This window comes from Lepisosteus platostomus, chromosome 8, assembly GCF_059453375.1.
Source record: "Lepisosteus platostomus isolate fLepPlt1 chromosome 8, fLepPlt1.hap1, whole genome shotgun sequence".
NCBI classification, from domain to species: domain Eukaryota; kingdom Metazoa; phylum Chordata; class Actinopteri; order Semionotiformes; family Lepisosteidae; genus Lepisosteus; species Lepisosteus platostomus.
The window spans coordinates 9,191,330-9,214,016 of NC_142618.1; the positions used below are offsets into that span (position 1 = coordinate 9,191,330).

The 22,687-nt window shown below is 40.2% G+C and overlaps 1 protein-coding gene across 2 annotated transcripts; it reads right to left on the reverse strand.

Moving 5' to 3' along the window:
- Window positions 1–365: 365 nt before the first annotated feature.
- On the reverse strand, window positions 366–22,595 carry mtfr1 (mitochondrial fission regulator 1). 2 transcript variants are annotated; one of them, XM_088642337.1, is made up of 8 exons: window positions 22,449–22,595; window positions 15,452–15,599; window positions 11,235–11,333; window positions 7,753–7,877; window positions 6,846–7,084; window positions 4,143–4,386; window positions 2,998–3,169; window positions 366–2,558 (listed from the first exon to the last, which is right to left on the reverse strand). In XM_088642337.1, exons 2-8 carry the CDS (start codon window positions 15,515–15,517, stop codon window positions 2,490–2,492), a joined length of 1,014 nt encoding a protein of 337 aa, XP_088498463.1. In that variant the 5' UTR covers window positions 15,518–15,599; window positions 22,449–22,595; the 3' UTR covers window positions 366–2,489. The 2 variants fall into 2 exon arrangements, with proteins under 2 accessions (XP_088498463.1, XP_088498464.1); XM_088642338.1 differs by lacking the exon at window positions 22,449–22,595 and having other exon boundaries at window positions 15,452–15,622.
- Between the last annotated feature and the right edge of the window lie 92 nt (window positions 22,596–22,687).

A 22,687-nucleotide genomic window follows, 5' to 3' on the forward strand; every position in this document is an offset into this window, starting at 1 on the left:
GTGTTAACCGTGCAGGTGTATATAATAGTTCATTGTTTACCTCCGTTATTGTCCTTTGATGTGAACCTGCGTACGTGTCTCGTTTACCACTCTAGTGTCTAGCATTTCGTATTAACGCAAAATGTTTCTTGTTTAAACACACTATTATCTCGTATAAAGGCAATCATTTTCTCGTTTAAATGCAATACTGTCTTGTAGAAACGCACATTGTTTTTGCTTCATTCCAAGTACACCTCAGATGTATCCTACCTGTAGTTCCATGAAAGGAAACGGCTAATTGCAGACCTCGAGATAAATGTAATCCACCGAATGAACTAGCGGAGAAATCTGAAGCTGGTACAGAATATAACACAGGCGACATCAGCTGGGATTTTCTTAACCACTTTTACTTGTTTGCATGATAAAATTACTGAAAACAGCTTGTACAGTGATGTTTCCTAATACATCGAGCAAGGTACTGTTTGAAAACCAATATTGACATGACAAGTGGCTTGCATTATGTACCAGCATGATTCCAAGAGCACTCTGAAATTTTGTCATTAACACAGCAGAAACTGGATAAACTATACAGAACATTTTTATACAGACACTGTATAACAGAATTAGTCTGCTATTGAATACCACTGCATAAATGTGTACATTTGCTTAATTAAACCTAATTAAGATGATTAAGATCTTAAGATGATTACATTTTCAGTTTTCAAACTTCTACGGCAAATATTTTAATTTCAAAATGGTCTGACATAAATACCTTTGGCATCGTAGAGCAATAAAATGATATGTAGAAATAATTACAACTTGTCCTTCTCAAATAATCACAGAGCTTTTCTTACAGCACAACTGTTTACTCCATGTATGGCATCAAAACCATGTACTTTTTTCTTACTGAAATTTGTCCTATGACAAATGCAATAGAATTAAACATATTTTGCTCTCCGGATTTATTCTGCATTGTGTGAAATCAATAAAGTATATAGAAGATCAGTGGTCTCAGACACACCATCTTACAAAGCAATTAGTTCGGCAAGAATATGTCTGCTCTATCAAAATGATATCAATATCAAAACGTCCACCAAATTAAGTATAATGAAATGCCACATGCTTGTACTTCGAAACAAAATACTTGAAATAAAAGCTTGTACTTTGAAATAAAATCTGCATGAAAACAATTAATCAGAAAACACCAAACATTTTTCCATCTGGTCTCATTTTTAAGTGCTGCATCTTTTCTTGTGAAGATGGGAGTATTAAAACCTGACTATGTGAAGCAGGTCATACTCGAGTCCTTACAGTATATGCATTTATGTCATGCAGTAATCTACAGAACAAAACAAAAAACAATCTAGAACTTAAGTTTAGATTTTTATAAATAAATAAAAAACAGTGTTAAATTTTCCACTTCCAGAATACAATAAAATGCTTTTGCCCATTTGCTTCTGAGAGTATTTTGTCACTTTTTTTGGTAACTGAATACATCTTAGAAGAACACAATGTTCCAACATGTACAGAAACGAAATGGCATTCCATTTTCATGACACATTTCAATTTCTTTATGTGCCTTCTCATTACAGCCTTCCTTTGATAAACCTCTCTTCTGCTTTCTGCTTTTCACTTCCACAGTCCTTCAAGCTCTCTGAAAAACCTGCTCACAAGTCTAGGTACAGGGACATAACAAGTCTGTGTCTGGGAGAGTAACATACCTCACATGCCCTCTCGAACGCCAAGAGTGACATAAGTGAAAATATTCTGGCACTTGTATCATACTTAAAAGGCAAAAACACTTAAAATTCAAGAGACTCGAGAGTTTCTAAGACATTGTTGCCGTGGCGGTGAAGATAGTGTTCTCATCAAAATCAACGGCAGCTTATATTTCGACTTAGTTTTTAAAAAAACGTTAAATTAATTCAAAACTGGAAAAAATGTGAAAACTGTCACCGAGCTCAGATCCTGACTGGTCTCCATTCTGCTGTAATGAGGACCACTCAGAAGAAGGCACTCGTGGCAGCTTCATAAATAATACCCCCTCTTCATGTCTCCCAGATTGATGCCAAGCATTTTTAAATTAACGGGTCCAGTAAGAATTGGTAATAAGCCCTGAAGTAGAATTTAATTAAGTTACAATGAACCTAAAATAAAGATTAGCACATTCTATACATCAAGTCGAGAAAGGGTCCCAACCTTATCAACATACTTGGGAAAATATCAATCTGTCCTGTGCCAATAAAACTGTGTTCTGGGAGCCGCAATGCGGAGAGCATGACAACTGGCAGGTTTAGTGATGCACTAAACTGTTCTAAAAAAGAAAGGCCGTTACTAATCTGTACCATTTTAGACACTTGATTCCAAACAGAAGTACATTCTAGTAACCAACATCTCGATAAGTAAGGTTGGTCGAATCTTGACTGTAGAGAAAGAATTTGCTTTGCCAGGAATATCCTGAGTTATAGTGTTTTACACTATCTTAAATACAAGATATTTACATATTGACGTTATGTTTTAGACGCGCTGCTGACTAAATCCCTCCGTTTTCCAGTGGGCTTCAGCATGTGTTGTCCAAACTGAAAAAAGCAAGCGAAAATAAAGATGTCAGATTTCTCTTTACACACAAATATCTGAGACTTGTGTAACAAAAAGCAATTGCATACCCATTACATACACAAACACCAGGTATGTGTTCCCTTAAGCCATTATTTCAATAAGATTTTCATTTGACTAGCGAGTTACTGTTTTTTTTTTCTTTTGTGTGCCTGCAACCTGCCAAAGCTTGGATACTTTACTTCATTCCAGTCTGAATGTCAGCATTCTGGTTTTCTTTAGGTAATCCAGAGGTTGGACAAGCTTCTCTTTAATGGCATCTACACCTCTTACTGTTGTATGTAATGTACCTTGGTGTCTCAGTCTCTCCTTTATTCTGCTCTGCTTTTGTTATTACCAAAGAAGTGCTGGCAGTTCTTTACAGTTTCACACCTCGGCCCGTTTGATGCTGAACCAACTTACCGCTGCGGTCTCGGCACAGGTCTGCGTTTCAGAAGCCGGAAGGTTAATATCGGTTTCGCACTGGCTGTCCCTCTTGTACCGATGAGCGAATTTCCGCTTCAAAGCTGCCGCTATCAGAGCCGCTGCGTCTACAGGGTCACCCGGCTTCGCTCTGGCTTGGCATTGCTCCGGACTGTGGGAATCAAGGCACAGATGCAAAGGTCCTCAGCAGCCGTGTGCACAAAACTTGACTACACCGAAGATTCGAGCTGCAACACTTCCAAGCTGGATTCACAATGCTTTTACAGATTGATAAAGAATTTACAGCCGTTAAACAGGACATTGAGGTGTACAAGCAGAATGGGCTATGAAAAAGGAGGAAACAGTATTTTCACACATGTACATTGCTGTGTGTTGTATATTTATGTACACAGTCTAAATAATATGAACCTGTCCTAACTGTACCTTCTGGTTATTTCTCCACTACCAATCTGTGCCAGAGAAGCCAAGAACACACATGCATTGTTGCTGTCAGTATTTCCTGAGCGCAAGGGATGAAAGTACCATTAATCGTTGTACATTTCCTTACATAACAAGGAACTTTTAGGGCAACAGTGTGGAGCAGCAGTTATGGATCTGGCCTCGTAACTGAAAGCGTATAAAATTCCAGCTGAGACACTGTGGTTGTACGCTGCCCCCGGGCAAAGTACTTCTCCTGAACTGTTCCAGTAAAACTCCCTGCCGAACAAATGTAAGTCACTTTGGATAAAAGTGCCAGCCAACTAATTGAGCAATACTGGTAAAACTGAGAACAAGAGGCACATCTGTATACCAAAAAATAATCATTCCAGCCATGTTGTCAAAGCTGACTCCCTGCCTTTTTCTCGAAAAAGATTGATGGCGATCCTGGGAGTCATTAGTCACCAGCAACCAAACAAGCTAGGCAAGAGAAACGGCCTTGACATATGTTCTATAAACGCTCTTAAAGATGTTTTCATCTGTTTTCCCCTAAACGCTGAGCTCCACAAGAGGAAAACAAAGACCCAACAAAAGGGTTGAAGACAGATCAGGAAATGGAGTTGTAAGATCGAGAGACTGACTGATTGTGGTTCGGCAGTGTAAGTAAGACCTTTGAACTTCAGAGCCCCAGCCCCATCTCTACTCACTTCACAGAGCGCAGCTTCACCTTGCTCATGTCTTTGAGCACTTCTAGCATGCTGGGCATCGCCGGCTGCTTGGGGCCCGAGTCCAGCAGGCCCCGGCCGGCGGTCTTGTTCCCTCGCCGCTCCCTGATGAGGTCTATAGCAGAATTGCAGCGCTGAAGGCCTGGGGGGGGCTGGGGAGGGGGGGGAGGAGGTGGAGGAGGGGGCGGAGGGGGTAGGGGCGCTCCAGCTGGTAAAGATGCAGAACCTGAAAAAAGACCAAGAGAACATGAGAAAAACAACAGAACACAGGGCAGTTTTCTCCTCTAGTCAATGAAGCAACATCATTTGCTTAGATAGCGCCCTTCTATCAGACAATTATTTCACTCTCTTTCACTACCATCTTAGAACATTCTGATCTGGGTATTTGCAACAGATCTCCCCTTGTTCAGGAAGGGAAATCTGTCCCTCTACAGGTGTCTTAGTCAGTATCCAGAACACGGTGATGTACTGTAATCCTACCACCCAAATGCAGGTCCCTAAGAAAACTCCTAGGACCCTGCTTTATCCAGTAAGTAACAGAAGAAAACCCTGATCTGGCCAAACCTTTTAGCTTAACCACCAAATACCATCTTCATTCAACAGCAGCTGGCACGGCTATGACTGAGGCTGTTATGAGGAATGCAAATTGTTATTTTTAACTTGAACTGGTTTTCTTTCTTTAAAGACCGGTGTGAAATCACACCCCGAGATTTACTTGTCTCACTCTCCAAACAAATTGTAAGGGTTTAATCAGTCACTCTCCTGCTCTTCCGTGTGTCTTTGACAGAAAGGGCTGTGCACTAGTGCAAGGATTGTCTCAATGCCGCCCCCTTGTGGGTCTGCCCCTTTTCCACCCTCTAAACCTGGGTGCCCCGGTACAGTATTATAAACAGGCTAGTTACTTTTCATTCACTAAACTTCAATTTTATGATGTATGGTTTACACTCTGTTCAGCAATATCATACTGGTTCCCAGTAATTCAGTGTAATTATGTCAAATTAGCTGCTGCCCTCCTTTGAATGTAACAGAGTTGCACTGAGGCCTCAATGTTTTATTCACAGTGGCTGAGAGTATCTGCTTATTTCTGCCTTTACATCTTTCCACATTAGTACCACATAGTACTAATACTTCTTGACCAACAAAAAAACAGAACAGTGTAGATATGAGAGCTATACAATAACACTTTAAACATTAACGCTAACCACTCTATTCCCCTATTGTAAAGTAGTCGATAATCTTTTAGTCCTTTTAACTCTTAAGTACGCAATTCAGACTAAATTGTGTTAATATAAACAGGGAAACTGTATGATGTTTCTCCAATGCCATTTGCCTAGTCCCTCCTGCAGAGGTAGCTGTACTGGAAGCATCTATATCCCTGTCTGAACCAAAGAATAACAGCTCATGACTTCCATCATATTCCGATCACTGAAACAAAAAAGATTCCACACTTTGTGGCTGCAAATCTCACCAATTTGTTTGGGTTCTAAGCTACAATAATTTTAACTTGTTGGGATTCATTAGTATTTCATTAACATTATTAAAATTGTATCTCTACAGGAATGCTGCTAAGAGTCAATAAGTGGTCTTCTCCTTATTGCTCCTTTCACACCTGTTTGTCTTGTCTTTGGAACCTCACGCTCAGGCTGTTCATGTATTACTTACATTAATAATAGGACTGTATACTGTTCTACAGATGATACAGACTCTAGATACATAGACTCATTTCCATTTGCAATGGAATAAAATAGCTTACCAGTCAAACACTTCAGATACCTTGGTATGGAGATTTACTCATGATGGTCACTGGTATTTCATGCACCAGAAAATGCATAAATAAGTAAATAAGTTTAATGACATTTTTGACAGATGTTTTTACATTAAGCTGAACATAGTGGACCAGCTCGTCCAGTTTCCTTCAAGCTCATGCTGAAGCATGAAGTGCTGTTGCTGTCACAAAGCATTATAACACAGTGCTTCTCTTGCTATGGCCTTAATTTAAATCCCTTAATCCTTTATTAGATCCAGGAGTAGGAGGTGATACCAATGAAGGGAATGTGCTGGAGAGAGGGGAAGGGAGGGTTTTATTCCTATGCATTTGCTCAAAACCAACAAGCTCAAACAACAACTGGTACATGATGTTAATACAAAAAAGGAGGTCAGTGCTAATATACCAGACTTAATCGTATAACAGTGAGAGGGTCTTGGGTTCAAATCGTGAATGGAATACTCATTGTTTCCAAGTGCCCTGCTGCGCAAATCTGTACTGTACAGGTTGTCAAAGGAGAAATGTGCAATTTACTTAACTGGTTAAAGGATTACAAAAAAGAATGAATAATTGTAGCAAGATTTGTCCAACTAGAGCATTATTAGTTGTGGGTATCTCAGATTTAAGGAGCTCTGTATTACGGTACCTATACCATTAATTTAGGAATCTCTCCATAGCTAAAAAATATTCCTTCTAAAGGTACAAATACAATTTATATGGCTCTCTAGTGACATCTTCTGGCGACAACCGGTACAAACAGGGTGAGGAAAAGCACCTCAAAGAAATGGAAAATTGTTCACAAGACGGCCAATTCCATGTTCTTTACCTACAAACAGAAAATCCTGAAGAGACTAAATAATGGTCGGAGAAGAAGAGGTTCAAAGATCAAAACAATTAAAAAAATAAAAGACAATTCCTACCATCAGCCTGGGTCTTTTGCTCCTGGATGAGCACGATCTGTGCGATCTGTGCTCGGAGTTTAGCCAGTTCATTCTCAAGTGCAGTGATTTTCTGTATGGCCTCATCGTTGGCATATGCAGGACTCTTTGGCTCTAGGTCTTCGCTGTTTAGGGTTGGTAAGGACAGCTGCTTTTGAAGAGGTTTACCAAAATATTGCCGTTGGTGAGCAGTAAAAAGAAAGTCTGGTCGAGCTTCTAACCTGTTAGAAAATTGTAAGAACATATGCATAACGTATTACTATATTATGATACTATTACTTCCAAGCAACTACATGCTTTGAGTTAATAAACCCATTCTTTTTTTCCCCATTTAAACCATGTTTGAAATATATATTCATTTCATAATCTTCACTTTTCCAACACAGAGCTTCTTGTGGAAAGAGGCAAAACCAGTCACACATCTTCATAATTAGACTTCCAGTTTCTAAAAAACAACAATGTAAATTAGAATAAATATCTTGGAAAAATCATCTTAGGTTTTGAGTTGAATTAAACTGTGAGGAAATGATCAGCTTCTTAGTTTTTATAATTTCACATCTATTTTACACCAGACCCAATTAACAAATGTTGTAAACAATGCAAAACACATACAAAATACAGATGTAATATAGTGTAACAGTGATAAAATGTAAAAAGCAGGTGGAAGGAGTGAATAGATAAGGAAAAAAAATCCCTGCCTGCTACCCACTGAAGGCTTGACATGATTATTCACCTTCAGATTCATGTTTCTGGTTTTGGAACAAGTTTTGGTGAATAAATCATCTAATTAAACCTGGTGAGTTCAAAGTATGCCAAAATGACAAAAAATAAACTTGTTTCAACATGTACATCCCATGCAGGTTTAAACATGCCATGAATGATCTACTACCTGTGTATGTTAAATGACTGTTCTTCATCTTCGTCAATCCAAGCAACGTCTGCAAGTGAAGCTACAAGTCCATTTTCTTGAGTTGTGCACTGCAGACTGCTGGGGGCATCAACATAAGGATGAAGCTGAAAATAAAACACAAAATTCAGTCTCTTTTAGTATTGTGAATCTGGAATAAGAATACTATAGATTTAATTAATAATATGCCATGTAACTCTTATTTTAAGGGTACTCGAAGATTTCAGTTGGTTTTGGCTGAACTGTCAGTGTATTCTGGTTTGCTAAGCATTGTTTATAATAAGCTCTACTGGCACTTAAAAGAAGTGCAGAACAGATTATTCAAAACACAAAATCAAAACGACCATCATTGATCACACAAAGGCTGCATTTCAAAACCAAAACACATGCAGAACACGTATATAAATTAGAGGTCACTGCAAATGTCTGGAGTCTAAAAATCGTGTATAGAATATGAACTTGAAAGTAATAGCCTTCACAACTGTTAAAAAGAACAATGCACATATTTTGAAAAGATGCCACCGTAATCAACTTCAGATTCACATTACGCCAGCAGTGCACAGCTCCGGTCTTGGAGAACTTCAAGGTTTTGTTTTGTTTTTTTTCTTTCCACTTGAGCTCTTAATCACCTCCTTAAATAATGAACTCCTTCTTTACACCCAAACAATTTGCTTGGCTGAACAAGTTGAAGTCTTAACTTGTTCTTAAGAAGCTGGAGAATTAAGATCAAACAGAACATGCAAAAACAACTACACGGGCCACATACGAGACCAGCCGAATATACTTCGGAAAGCACAATGTGGCATGCAAGAAGCTTCAATTAGAATAACAAATAAGAGCTGTATAATTCTGTGCCATGATAAACAAATCTGATACTAGGATTTATCTGTGTTATCAGAAGGGACGTTTTTGATATGGAGCAGAAGTGAATGGCAGTGCCAAACAAACATCAACACATGCTATCATCTACCCAAGACATCAGAAAAGAGAACTGACCTAGAGGAGGTTCACAGCATTTCTCACCAAAAGCACAGCTAGAGAGGAAAGAAGGAAGAAAGAGCAAGATACAACCAGCCATCAGAGAAAGACAGTACAGAAGAAAGAACAAAACAGTGACAGTCATTTAGATTCTTTAACATTTCAGAACATGGTCTTGAAGCTTGAAAAAGGTCATTATTTTATCCCTCCCCCCCAAAATTGTGATTTAAGCACACCTGGCAAAATATGAGAACAACTCAATTTGAATGTTTTAATGGTTAGAGCGTTTGGTCACTACAGCGCTCCACTTGTAGTGATTGATGGCAACATGACCGCACAGGGCTGCAAGTCCCGAGACCTTACTGCTCCAGCAGGACAATACAAACACCCACATTTCGCATGTAACAACAGCTTCCTTGCAAGTTCACATTGTGAGCTAAGCTCTGGATGCCCTAGTTGCCAGACTCTAGCATTAGTAAAACTTTACGGCTGGTTCCCCAGGTTCTTGAGGGCTGGCACGTCTACAGGCTTCTCGTGTCTAATTAAAGCACTGGGAGAAACTGTGAAACCGGTCCATTTAAGCCAATAAAGAACCAATTTACATTATGAGTGCAGTGGGACTGAAATCCTGTAGAGAAACAGGCCCTCCCTGAGCAGGACTGAGGATCCCCATTTAAGTAGATGAGCTTGAATAATTGTTGAATCTAGAGCTCAGAGATCAGTGAACTAGGTGATCTAGGAGAGGAATGGGACAGAATCCCACAAGGCAGCATTTAAAAAACCTGCATACCATGTGCTGTAGATGTAATGCTTATATTGCTTAAAGGGTTACCATACACTACTAGCCTATCACTTTTACAGCAGACCTCCTGTTGATGATAAAATGTTAATCAGTAAGATGAATTATCTTATATTGTTTTCTGAATAAACTTTCAATGCACATACTAAAAAATACTGTTGCATTTAGAAGTTTCTACTGCTGTTCGGTATAGAACATTTCAAACTGTAGCAGAGGTTTTAGATCCTGGAAAGTAAATACGAGATGAATTAAAAGTGTATTTTTAAAAACCCACAATTAACGAGGAACTGCAATCTTATTCTTATATTTGAGAGTTAGAAAGAATTGGCATTGATGAGTGCATTTCAAACCACAATGCAAGTGAAATGTGCACAACATGTAAAACCTCCAAATAACATTACAAAATAGGCAGACTTTCCAGGCAAGCGCAGCGCCATGTTCTGCGATTCAGAATGAGGCAACAGAACCTTCAGTAAGGTAAAGCGACCCGATCACATCGTAAATAAACAGGCTTGTGAATACATCTCTTTTAAGCCAATAGAAATATTGCTCTCAACTTTGAGTAAGTTTTGCTGACAAATACTACTTTACTTGTTAACACTGCATGCAGATCACATTGTAGCATTTCTGCGGTGAAATATCGGCTGCACGGCCCATCACATTAGTCATTACAGTGACTAGTGAGCAGGAAGGGTTTCACTTCACAATCCTCCCGAACTCTCACTCAACTTTGATTGGGATGGGATTTAGTACACATTTATCGATTACACCAGAACTACCTACATTTTGAAATGAGAATTATAATACCAGCATGTCCAATGTGGAAAAAATACATTCTGTATTGTATTTTTCAACTGTTTTATCCTTCCCTCTTTTGCTGAAGACATGTCACAGGCAATAGAGACCAACATATTCTATGATATTCCCAGATGTTTACCTCATTCACTCTGAATCTATGGTTAATTGAGTCACTAATGGTTAACTGAGATGAGTTAGCACTGTGATATGAAAAAAAAAGTTTACCAAAATTAAACTTCAATATTTTATTTCACAAGAGAAAACATTATTAATAATATTCACCACAACCCACAGAATTTACATCAACATACATATTGCACAATGATTAAAAAATTAAAATCTCGAAGACACGATGTATGACACTTACATAATGCACTCTGCAACTTATTAATTCGCCATCTGTTTGTTATGCAGGGCTGTTACTCAACTTCTTAGGAGAGTTGCCATACAACACACTCTCCTTCTGCCCACATCAGCTGCTCTTTTGTAGGTTTTCAGAAAAAAAGTCTATTTTAGAATTTGAACTGGCCTCTTTAAATGAATTTAAAATGCTATAACAAAACTTCTTCCTTATAAAGAAGGAATAATTTGTATATCACAACAAGAGCAAACAAACAGATGGGAATTCATCAGGAACGCAATATGGTAACAATGCTGATATTTCAATTTCTAAAATTTGCAAGTATAGTTCCGTAGGACTTTTCTTACTTTTACTCTATTATCTGTGAAAAAAGGGCAGACTTGTATTATCAAGACGCTTGAATTGATATGATATAGGATCTGGACCAGCATCCGACTTTGGAAGTCAGCTGGAGAATCATTTCTGAAAGCCCAGTATGTGCCGTGTGATGTCCCTGCAGAGTAACTACGCCCTGTACTCGTATCCTACCTGAAACCGCACACGTGGGCAAGGTCTCAGAGGGAGGCTGGTAGCTATCCTCCTTACAATACTCCGAGAAGACCCATAGGGCTTGTCGTTCCAAAGGGCCTGAAAAAGAAAAGGTTGGGGGTTAGCTGGTGAATGTGTTCATCAACAAAACAAGCCCAATGAATACAAGCATAGGAAATGTGGGCCTTTTTATTTGGAATATTAACGCTGCTTAGGTTCCTTATTCCAAGAAGATCCAGGCACGATATGAGCCAGTGTCTTTTTTCCCCTCCCCTTTCTTTTCAACAGCAACCCTCTCTGTGTTCACACCCATTATCACTCACAAATGAGGCTCCCTGCTCAAAAAACACTACCAGGGTCTTTCCTTAGTAAATAAATTTCCAACCTTTTCAAATTCATTAAGATTTTGATTACGATTCAACTACTTTGACTGAGACTAGATTATACTAAACCTCACTGCGCTCTGCTTAAGACACTAACATTTAAGCTTCCACAGTGACTGAAGCTAGAAGCAATTTCAAAGATAGAAAACAACTATATCTTAAACATACATGGAGAATGTAACAGGACAAGTTGCTTAAACAAGGATATACTTCTTCAGCTGTGAAGCGGAGAAGAAAAGATTGCAATAAGCAGATAGCAGTTAATGCTATCATTAACTGTGGCTGAAAAGCTGATCAACATATTTGTATTCTCTCGAATTGACTACTGCAATGCTCTACTCCCTGGGGTATCTAAATCTACTCTGAACAAGCTGCAGTATGTCCAAAATTCAGCAGCCAGAATCCTGACCAGGTTTAGTGCAAGTGTTCACATTACTCCTATCCTGGAGTCCTTGCACCGGCTTCCGGTCAAATTCCGCGTAGACTTTAAAATCCTCATGCTCACCTATAAGGCTTTACATGGCTTGGCACCTCAATACCTGTCTGAACTTTTATCGCCCTACTCCCCACCTCGCAACCTCCGCTCTTCAAATTCTGCCCTCCTTACTGTCCCCCAAGCCCGTCTACATTGTATGGGCGACAGGGCCTTCTCCTGCTATGCCCCCAAGCTCTGGAACTCTTTGCCCAAGGATATCAGAGAGTCACCTTCTCTAAACTCCTTCAAATCCAGACTCAAAACCTTCTTCTTCAGAAAAGCCTTTACTTAACTGGTTCCATTCTTCACCCCTCTCCTCTTCTTAATACCACCTTCCACGGTCTCCTCTATTGTTATTGTTGTATTGCTGTAATTATAATTGTGTCCTATCTTGTGAAATCTTCTTATTTATTGTTGTAGTCTTCTTATTTATTGTCATCCTGTAAAGCGCTTTGAGAAGTCACCTTTAAAGGCGCTATATAAAATAAAGTTTATTATTATTTCGATATTGTGCAATATTTGTACACGCTGTGGAGTAATACTGGGGTGTTTGGTGTGGGGGGCGGAGCCCCGGATTAAGGGAAACCACACCTATAAGTGAATAAGTGGAATGAGCAGCAGGTGTAGAAGTGGTCTAAAACCATGCTGAATACGTCTCAGGACCTTAGTCTTGCTGTAGCTGCAGTGGTGAGAGGACGTGGGAGACTAGGTCTCCCAAATGCGGAGGCTCTGTTGCAAGAGCACGACAGTAGCGGGTGTGAGACGCTACTAGTCGGGGCGTTGTTAGAAGAGCGTGTCGCCGTGTATGAGTGAACAGATGCTGGCTAGCCGCTGCAGTAACCCCGCCAGGGGGTGGAGAAGAACGACGATCCTGTAGGGGATTGTGAGAGGAAAAGTCTGCGAGGAAGGGAGTGAGAACGTCAGTCTCGGAGGAGACTGAAAGAAGGAAGAAACGGAGCTTTATGACGTCAACCGAAGATTTAAAGGGACAGCATCCTGCTAGGGTCTGTGTTGGTGTCTGAGAGCAGGAGGTTCCTAGCAGTGAGGACAACAGGATGAAACTTAGTGAGCCTGGGCGAAGGGCCCAGGAGTAAGGGAACATGGAGTCATGTGTCCTGTTACGCCGATAAGGGAGCCGGTGTGAACACCACTCTTGGAGAGTGTGTACACACACACACACACACACACACACACCTTCCTAACCGCGTCTCTTCCAGGCTACACACCATGTATAAAGAAGAAAAGGAACCTAAAAGAAACTAAAAAGGGGTGTGTTAAGGCAAATAGGATACCTGATCACACCCCAGATGCTGGCTACAACCCCTGTGGCATTCATTCTCTACTAAGTCTTTGTGAAGGGAGTTACTGACCACTGGCCACCTGCACACATTCAGGGCACATTGTAGGTGGTTCTAAGTGGCTTGTTATCCAAATAATGTCATTAGAACTTCAGGCTGCAGGCTTCATGCTGCATGAGGCCCAGAAACCTTGCAAAAGAATTCAAAGCTACTACCTTAGCTACTGTGCAACTACTATAGCAAACCCACAAACACAGATACTAATCTGTAATGTAAAAGTGTTGCTTCTTATTACTATAAATCTAGAGACAGTCCAAGACTTTACATTTTTATTACCTCATAGGTAAATAAGTGAATAATCAAATGGAAATCTGTTTCCCTGTACCCCTCCACTTACAAGAAAAATAGTTTCCTAACTTCTTATTTGTAAACAAGAAATAGTATTTTGCCCATCGAGCTCAGTTGGTTATTAATTTGAGCACTATACACCCTTTTTGATAAACAATTTATATTGAAGGACTACCGTCACATTTAATTTGATTTTCCTTTTTGGTGTCTAGTGATAAAAGACCATGCAACATCACATGGTGGATAAAAAAATTGGTACCTTTCCCTGTTACTGCACTGTTTTTCAGTCGTAATATTTGTTGGGTAAACATTTCTGCTGTACCTTAAACACAAACCTGCCAGAACAATGATCACCCTGTTAAAGAAAGTCTTTTTTCTCTTGAAAAACAGATTAAATTGATACAGCAAATTGACACCCAAATGGAAAATGTGAAATGAGCAGCTTGTGATGAATCTTAGAGTGGTTCTATCACATTTATCCTAGGTCAAACTGAGGTGCTTGTCAGTTCACTCTCAGGGTTCAGTCTTGTCTTGTTGGTGTTTGACTGCCTCACTGCGATTTGAGTAGTGTGAAAACTGTGTGCTGGCTTTTGAGAAATCTTCAAAATACAAAAAGCTTAACTTTCACTATGGAAAATGACAGAATGATCTGGTCCATTCAGCCCAAATAGGAAATGTGTGTGCAAAAGTGGTCATTTTTGATCAGGAGCATAAAACATTGTGGCTGAGACACATCCTTCTCCAGCCTCAAGACCTTTGTTTTACCCTTAAACAGTAGGAATTATAAGAACTAAGCTGCAGTATAAGAACTGATTTACATAACACCAACTAATACCAAATATAGTAAAGTAAATCACTGCATAAACTACAAGTAACCCACTTAAGAAAAAAATTCCATGATCATTTTTAGCTGCATTTCAAGAATACTGACTTAGACCTTTATAGAAGAGGAGTATGATTAGTCTATTTCTAACCCTACGGTGCCTTAAAATACTTATAAAAGAAACCTACTGTAAATTTTCTTAGGACAAAAAACAGCCAAAATTGAGACATGCTTACTATTAACATCCACCAAATTATGGTAAAGAGCACAGAATCTGCATTATCAGAACATGTTTTTAAACCAGTCATAAATCGTTATCATATGCCTCTCTCTTATGGAAGAGAGAGAATAATCATCAGGATGAAAGAATTAGGAATTCCCTACTCCCCTCATTCCAGTTCTTCCTGCTGCTGGTTCTTGTAAAAGACCTTATCCCACTTCATTGACCCACAACTCGTCAGTGTACTGGCTCTACAGTACAAGCCACAACGTCCTTGAGCGTGAGCTGTGATTTCCAAACGTTTATTAAATAAATGTGACAGGACTTTTTCCATCACACAGATCACGGTAAAATGATCAGAAAGCGATCGGAGGGAGAGAAAATGATTATTATTAACCAAAATAAAGATTTTCACAGATCATTATTTTGGCATGGCAGGCTTTCCATGCCAGGAGCTCTTTAACTATTTTTTACATGAATAAATAGTAGAGATACCTCTGTAAGTCAAGACATCAATACAAAGCATGTCATATATGCAGGGGATCTGAATAGATGACAAAATTAAGTTATATGGGCAATGGCAATAAGGACTGCCAGTGAGAGGAGTAACAAACACAAGGCACAGTTTTGTTGGACCTCAGTACCGAATAAAAGAAAAACGGATACTCACTAAGTCCATGACTGCTCCTGTAGATTCCAGGATCATTTTAACGACCCGAATTAGATGGGCAATCATCTAGGGAGTTTCTGCAAGCCATCTTCAACATCATCTTCTGGGTTCCCACAGGTTCCCTACTGGACTTCCATTCTCCTGCCGTCTGAAATGTGAGCACCAACAGGATGGAAGGCACTGAGGCATGCGGCACAATGAGAAACATTTACATGCAAATCACAAGCACGCTTGAATTACAGCTCATACTCGCACAATGGAAACCAGTAACTATGCGTCTTAAAGAAATGAGACATTTCCAAAGTAAACAAGTGTTGCACTTTATTTATCCAGCAGCCAATCACTCTGCAACTCGCAGCTGACAGCCTACTGAAGCTCAACAGCTCATCAGTACCTGGATGGGAGACCTCCTGGGAAAGCTAAGGTTGCTGCTGGAAGAGGTGTTAGTAGGGCCAGTAGGGGGCGCTCACCTTGCAGTCTGTGAGAGTCCTAATGCCCCAGTATAGTGATGGGGACACTATACTGTAAAAAGGCGCCATCCTTTGGATGAGACATAAAACCGAGGTCCTGACTCACCGTGGTCATAAAAATCCCAGGGCATTTCTGGAAAAGTGTAGGGGTGCAACCCTGGTGTTCTGCCCAAATTTCCCACTGGCCTTTACCAATCGTGGTGTCCTAATAATCCGCATCCATGAATGGCTTCTTAACTCTGTTCTCTTCCCCACTAATAGCTGGTGTGTGGTGAGTGTACTAGCACATGATGGAGTGGAGTGTTCAGAAATGCACTATAAAAGTCAAGTGGACTTCAGAATCTGCAGCAAAAACCACAAGCCAACTGAGATCCACTGAAGTGTATTAAAAACTGATAACAGGAGCAGTTCTGAACAGATGGATGATAAGATGGATGAACAGCTGGATGAAACCTTGGGACCAATTACCTGATAGTAAGCAAACAGGCTAGACAGCTCGATCGTCTCCCTCTTGTATGAAATACTTAATAGAAAAAATGTATTTATGACAATCTATATTAAAGCAAACAAGAATATTATATTCTAAGAACACATCAACAGGACATGTAGAAGACTTCTCTGATAAGATAAAGTCATGCAAAATTAATATTAATAATGTGACAAGTATTTTTAAAAATATAATCAACTACTTAAGGCATGTAGAAATACTGTATATATGTTTAAAATATAATGCTGAGTAAACACTAATAAAACAGACAAGCTTTTCACAATTCTTATAAACACAACAATCAACATGATTCTATTCCAATTTCAAAGGACAGATGCTTTGTCCTCGAAACATGGCACAAACAAAACGATGGACTCCTGTTCAACCAACTAGTTCCTCCTGGATATGGTTTCTTTGACCTTCCGCGTCTTTCAGGCAGAGGCGGGGGCATCATTGTTATTTACAACCTTTTTTACAGTCTAAGTCCTATAGCTATACCTCCTCCCTCTTCTTTTGAGTGTCTTGTTTTAAATGTTTCTATCCCCCAATCTACTATTATTGCCACAGTTTACAGACCACCCAAACCCAGTGGAGTCTTCTTAGGTGAGTTTGCTGATTTTCTCTCATTCTTATCCCTTACATTTAAAAGGATCCTTATTCTAGGGGACTTTAATATACACATTGATTCAACTTCCTCCAGTCTGGCTAAAGACTTCCTTTCTCTTTTGGGATGCTTTGACCTTGCTCAGTTTGTTTGTACCCCTACACATAACAAAGGACACACCTTAGATCTAATTAGTGCAAATGACTCCTTTGTCTCCCACTGCTCCCCCCTTGATCTAGGCCTCTCTGACCACTTAGCCATTCTCTTCAATCTGGAATTACCTGTTTCTAACACTTCCCCCTCACGCTCTGTAAATTTCCGCAACTGGCGATCAATTGATCACCCAAGGTTTGCAAATTCTGTTCTGTCCTCCTTATCCTGTTTCTCTTCCTCTGACCCTCTAGAGGACAAAATACAGTTACTTGACAATGCTCTTTTATCTACCCTCGACACCTTTGCTCCTTTAAAAACTCGAACCATCTCCTTCTCTCGCCCTGCCCCCTGGTACAATGACCATCTGCGTTTCATGAAGGCAGCCTCTCGCAAACTTGAGCGTAGGTGGCGTCTTTCCGGCCTAAATGTACATTATCAGGCCTGGAGAGATTACTTATCTGATTATAAGGTTACTATAGAGTCTGCTAGATCCACCTACTTCTCTCACATCATTGAAAATCACCAAAACAATCCCAGACATCTTTTCTCCACCATCAACAGACTGCTCAAGCCAAACTGCCCCACCACATTACCTGCCTCATCACAACTTTGCAACACATTCTTAGATTTCTTTAGTTCTAAGATTGACAACATCCGGCATCACATTCTCTCCACTACGGATATAATTTCCACACCTCCTCCCTCCTCATCCAACTTCTCTGGTTCCCGTCTCTCCAGCTTCTCTCTTCTTGACTCAGCATCCCTAAACAAACTAGTTACGCGCATGAAACCCACCACATCTATTTTAGATCCCATTCCCACCACTTTATTCCAGTCCTGTTTCTCTTCTCTCTGTCCCATTGTCCTCAATATAATACATGAATCCTTGAGCACCGGCATTGTACCAACGGTCCTCAAAACTGCTGCTATTACCCCAGTGCCAAAGAAGCCTAACATGGCTCTCGACAATCTTAACAACTTTCGCCCCATCTCCAACTTACCCTTTCTCTCTAAAATTCTAGAACGTGCTGTCACACTTCAGTTACATAACCACCTCATGACAAACAACCTTTTCGAACCCCTCCAATCTGGCTTCCGTCAACTTCACAGCACAGAAACCGCCCTAGTCAAAGTCACCAACGATCTCCTAATAGCTTCTGATTCTGGTTCTCTTTCCATACTCATCCTTCTTGATCTCAGTGCTGCCTTTGACACTGTTGACCATAACATCTTGCTTTCTCGTCTCGAGACTGTGTTTGGAGTCTCTGACACTGCCCTCAAATGGTTTAAGTCTTACCTCACTGATCGCTGTCACTTTGTCTCTCTCAATGGGTACAGGTCTGAAATTGGTCTTGTCAAGTCTGGTGTCCCTCAGGGCTCAATACTGGGCCCCTTGCTCTTCAGCATTTACATGTTCCCACTTGGTCAGCTTTTAAGATCACATGGCCTCAGCTTTCATTTTTACGCTGACGATACTCAAATATACATCCATACCAAACCCGACACTGATGTGGCTGTCTCTATTCTATCTAATTGCATCTCTGACATAAAAATTTGGATGACTCAAAACTTCCTTCATCTTAACTGTGACAAGACTAAAGTCATGCTTATTGGTACCCCCCATCAACTTCGTAAAGCCAGTCCTGTAACCCTGTCTGTAGATGGCTCTGTACTTGAGCTCCAATCAAAATTGAAAAACCTTGGGGTTATATTCGATTCTGGCTTAACATTCGACCCACATGTACAGCATACTGTCAAAACATCTTTTTTTCACCTTAGAAATATCGCAAGACTACGCCCTATGCTATCATTAACTGTGGCTGAAAAGCTGATCAACATATTTGTATTCTCTCGAATTGACTACTGCAATGCTCTGCTCCCTGGGGTATCTAAATCTACTCTGAACAAGCTGCAGTATGTCCAAAATTCAGCAGCCAGAATCCTGACCAGATCTAGTGCAAGTGTTCACATTACTCCTATCCTGGAGTCCTTGCACTGGCTTCCGGTCAAATTCCGCGTAGACTTTAAAATCCTCATGCTCACCTACAAGGCTTTACATGGCTTGGCACCTCAATACCTGTCTGAACTTTTATCGCCCTACTCCCCACCTCGCAACCTCCGCTCTTCAAATTCTGCCCTCCTTACTGTCCCCCAAGCCCGTCTACATTGTATGGGCGACAGGGCCTTCTCCTGCTATGCCCCCAAGCTCTGGAACTCCTTGCCCAAGGATATTAGAGAGTCACCTTCTCTAAACTCCTTCAAATCCAGACTCAAAACCCTCCTTTTCAGAAAAGCCTTTACTTAACTGGTTCCATTCTTCACCCCTCTGCTCTTCTTAATACCATCTTCCACGGTCTCCTCTATTGTTATTGTTGTATTGCTGTAATTATAATTGTGTCCTGTCTTGTGAAATTTTTCTTATTTATTGTTGTAGTCTTCTTATTTATTGTTATTGTCATCCTGTAAAGCGCTTTGAGAAGCCACCTTTAAAGGCGCTATATAAAATAAAGTTTATTATTATTATTATTATTATAACTGTTCGGAGTCTTCTTTCATATTGCAGGCAGTAAGTAAGAACAATGACCTTTGCCGTTTGCTTTCTGTACTTTGTGACCGACAACAATACTCTATTCTTAAACCTTATGAAACAACATGTTTTTCACAAATCTTTTTCCTTCTCTGACTTAATTACAGACTCCTTACCACAACAACCCCGCTTGACAATGAGAATCAGCCAAGTATTATTAAACAGAGAAAACCCTAAATTATACTGCAAATAAAAAACAATTCTTACATAATAGTATTTAAAAACCTTAATAATACAATCTCAGGATGACTGACTATACAAAGGAGCTAGAGAGCACACTGTGTTACATTTAGTTCTGAGTATGAAGACCCATACAAAGTCTATGAGCTGAAATTCCAAACGAAACAATGGGTAATGGCAATAAAAAGGATTTGGTGGGGGCTTTTATTCATTCCTAGCTCTACGGTAACTGACATTAGCATTAAATTATAAACTAAACTCCAAAAAAATTAATCCCAAAAGATTGTTTTTGCAGAAACCATGTCTAAAGGCATGTAAAATACCTTAATAAATATAGACAACAGAGTATTTTACATAAAAACGCATAGGGCCACAATGTTACTTCATACAGCATATAAGGTTCATACACTACAGCCCTCAAATTCTCAACCATTTGAATGCGTCAACAGCATTTCGACAGACCTATGCAGGAACTCAATTACTCACAGATATCGGTACTTTAAGAATACAAAAATACACAAGCTCCAGCGTTTAGTTTGGAAAAATGATTTAAATTATTTTGTGTTAAAAACGGACTCAACAGTACATGCCGACAATACCGTGCATGTTTGTAAGCTCTGTTAGCAAGCTCACAGTGTTCCAGCTAGTGGAGATCAGCCACATGCACATCTGAACAGCATCTCTTACCTCCAGTCTTCTCATTCTCTTGCATGACTGTACAGCACACAAGGAGTGCCACAGGAACAGTGAGAGGATTAGATATATTAAAAATGGATTCGTTGATAGGAATTTGCACAAATCTAAAGAGGACTGTTCATCATTGCTAATGAAAGAACTCTGAGCTCATGATTCATCAGCTAAGAGTACTTGAAACAACACCAATAATTTTGCCCCCATTAGTCATACCACTTTCCATTTTCAGCAATTAAAGACCAGTTTCTGCCCAAGCTTTTGTGGAAATTAGGTAAATGGTAAACGATTAAGAGCAAAGACATGTCTAAGGTACTGTACTGTATTTGCCATCAACCCAGAACCCAGCATCTACTGTCCCTCAACCCGCAATACAGACCCAAGCCCTCCTGAGGGGGCAACGGTTTCTTAAGAAAAATACACCTTTCTGTTTTCTTTGTACAGCACATTATTTTACCCTTTCACCATGTAGACCTACCATTGATATAGCTTCCTTTTGAAATTTTATCAATCGGAAATAAAAACACTGCCACCACGTGCTCTCATAATTACTAATTTCCTAATTGCTGATGATTTATTTGGTTCAGGGACCTTACGACTGTTAACGTGGCAATAGGAATGAGAAATAGATTACATAAAGAGAATCAACCTATCGAGAGTAAAGAGATGCAACAGTCTCCCGCTGCCAAAACACGCACCTGTTTTTTCTACATCCTATCTACAATTTTTATGGTTCGATTTGTTTGTTTTTTTTTCCAGAAAAAAAAAAGAAAATATCGCATGGCACCATATACAATAATGCAAAAATGTGAACAATCATCATGGCATAAAAGACGTGGTACTTGACATTGTTCAAACCCAACAACTATAGTTCTACTATTTAAATTGTATAAAACAGCTACAGCGGGCAGAGAGGTTATCCACCGAGACTGACTGTCAAATGATCAAAACATTACAATCACAACATTACCACAACATCACCATGATCGTGCGCAAACACGGACCGTGTGCACTTATGCGATTATACATCACTTCGCTCCAAAGCAGAGCGTTAGACATTCCCTGTAAAAATAGAAGCTCCTAGTAGATTCGCTAGGAATCTGAAACATGACCGCTGATTTATAGACACCCCTTCTGTTTCTTTTTCAAAAAAAACGACTATTAGTTCTAGAGACAAGGAGTAAAAAACGTGAAAGTGAAAGGCTATACGACCCCATTAAACGAATAAACCCAGTACCGCCAGGACCTCAAAGTGAGGGGCATCGGAAAAATTGAAGTTACCGTTCATGGTCAAGACGCCGTAGACCAGCAAATATCATTTGACGGGCATTTAAAAAACGCACCATTGGAAGGCAGGCTAAAAAAAAACAAAACCGCGTAAAGCGAATTCCTTCCGAGTGACTGCGACTGTGTAACCTCCCACTCAGACAGGCCGCTGGCGTGAAGGACGCGCTGCTCGGACTGGGACATAACGTGTTGTTATCCTCGACTCCGGCTCAGCCCGACCTCTTACAAAGCACGACACCCCAGGATGATAAAATACCTCAACACCTTTTGAACGGTTAACAAACTCTACGACACTGGGCGAGTATTAAGTGTCCAGGGCAACCGGTTGTGAACTTCACCGAACAGCGGCAACAGTTCTTTCAGACGAGCACCGTTTATTTTTTAGGGAAAGAAAAAAACGTTTCTTCACTGGTTAAAATAACTATGGGGTAGCAGTATTTGCTTGCTTAAAACAATAAGGAAAATTATTAACGTGCCCTTTACCCGATAACTACCGTATACGCCAAAAAAGTTTTTTTTTTTAATATAAGCAACCTTACCTCCAAGCCAACCGAAACCCTTTTCCCAATATTTCCACTCCCGGCAGCGCCGGGGCGATGGAAGAGTGGGAGGAGCTGGACATCGTGTTGCACGGGCTGCCGGCGGCCAATCAGCGGCTACGGGCTTCCACACTCAACCAATAGGTGGCTTGGCCGCTGCCAGCGATAAGATGTGATGGGGAGAGACCGGAAGTGCCCGCCTTCTGAAATATATCGTGATGCAATTGGCTGCCGCTCTG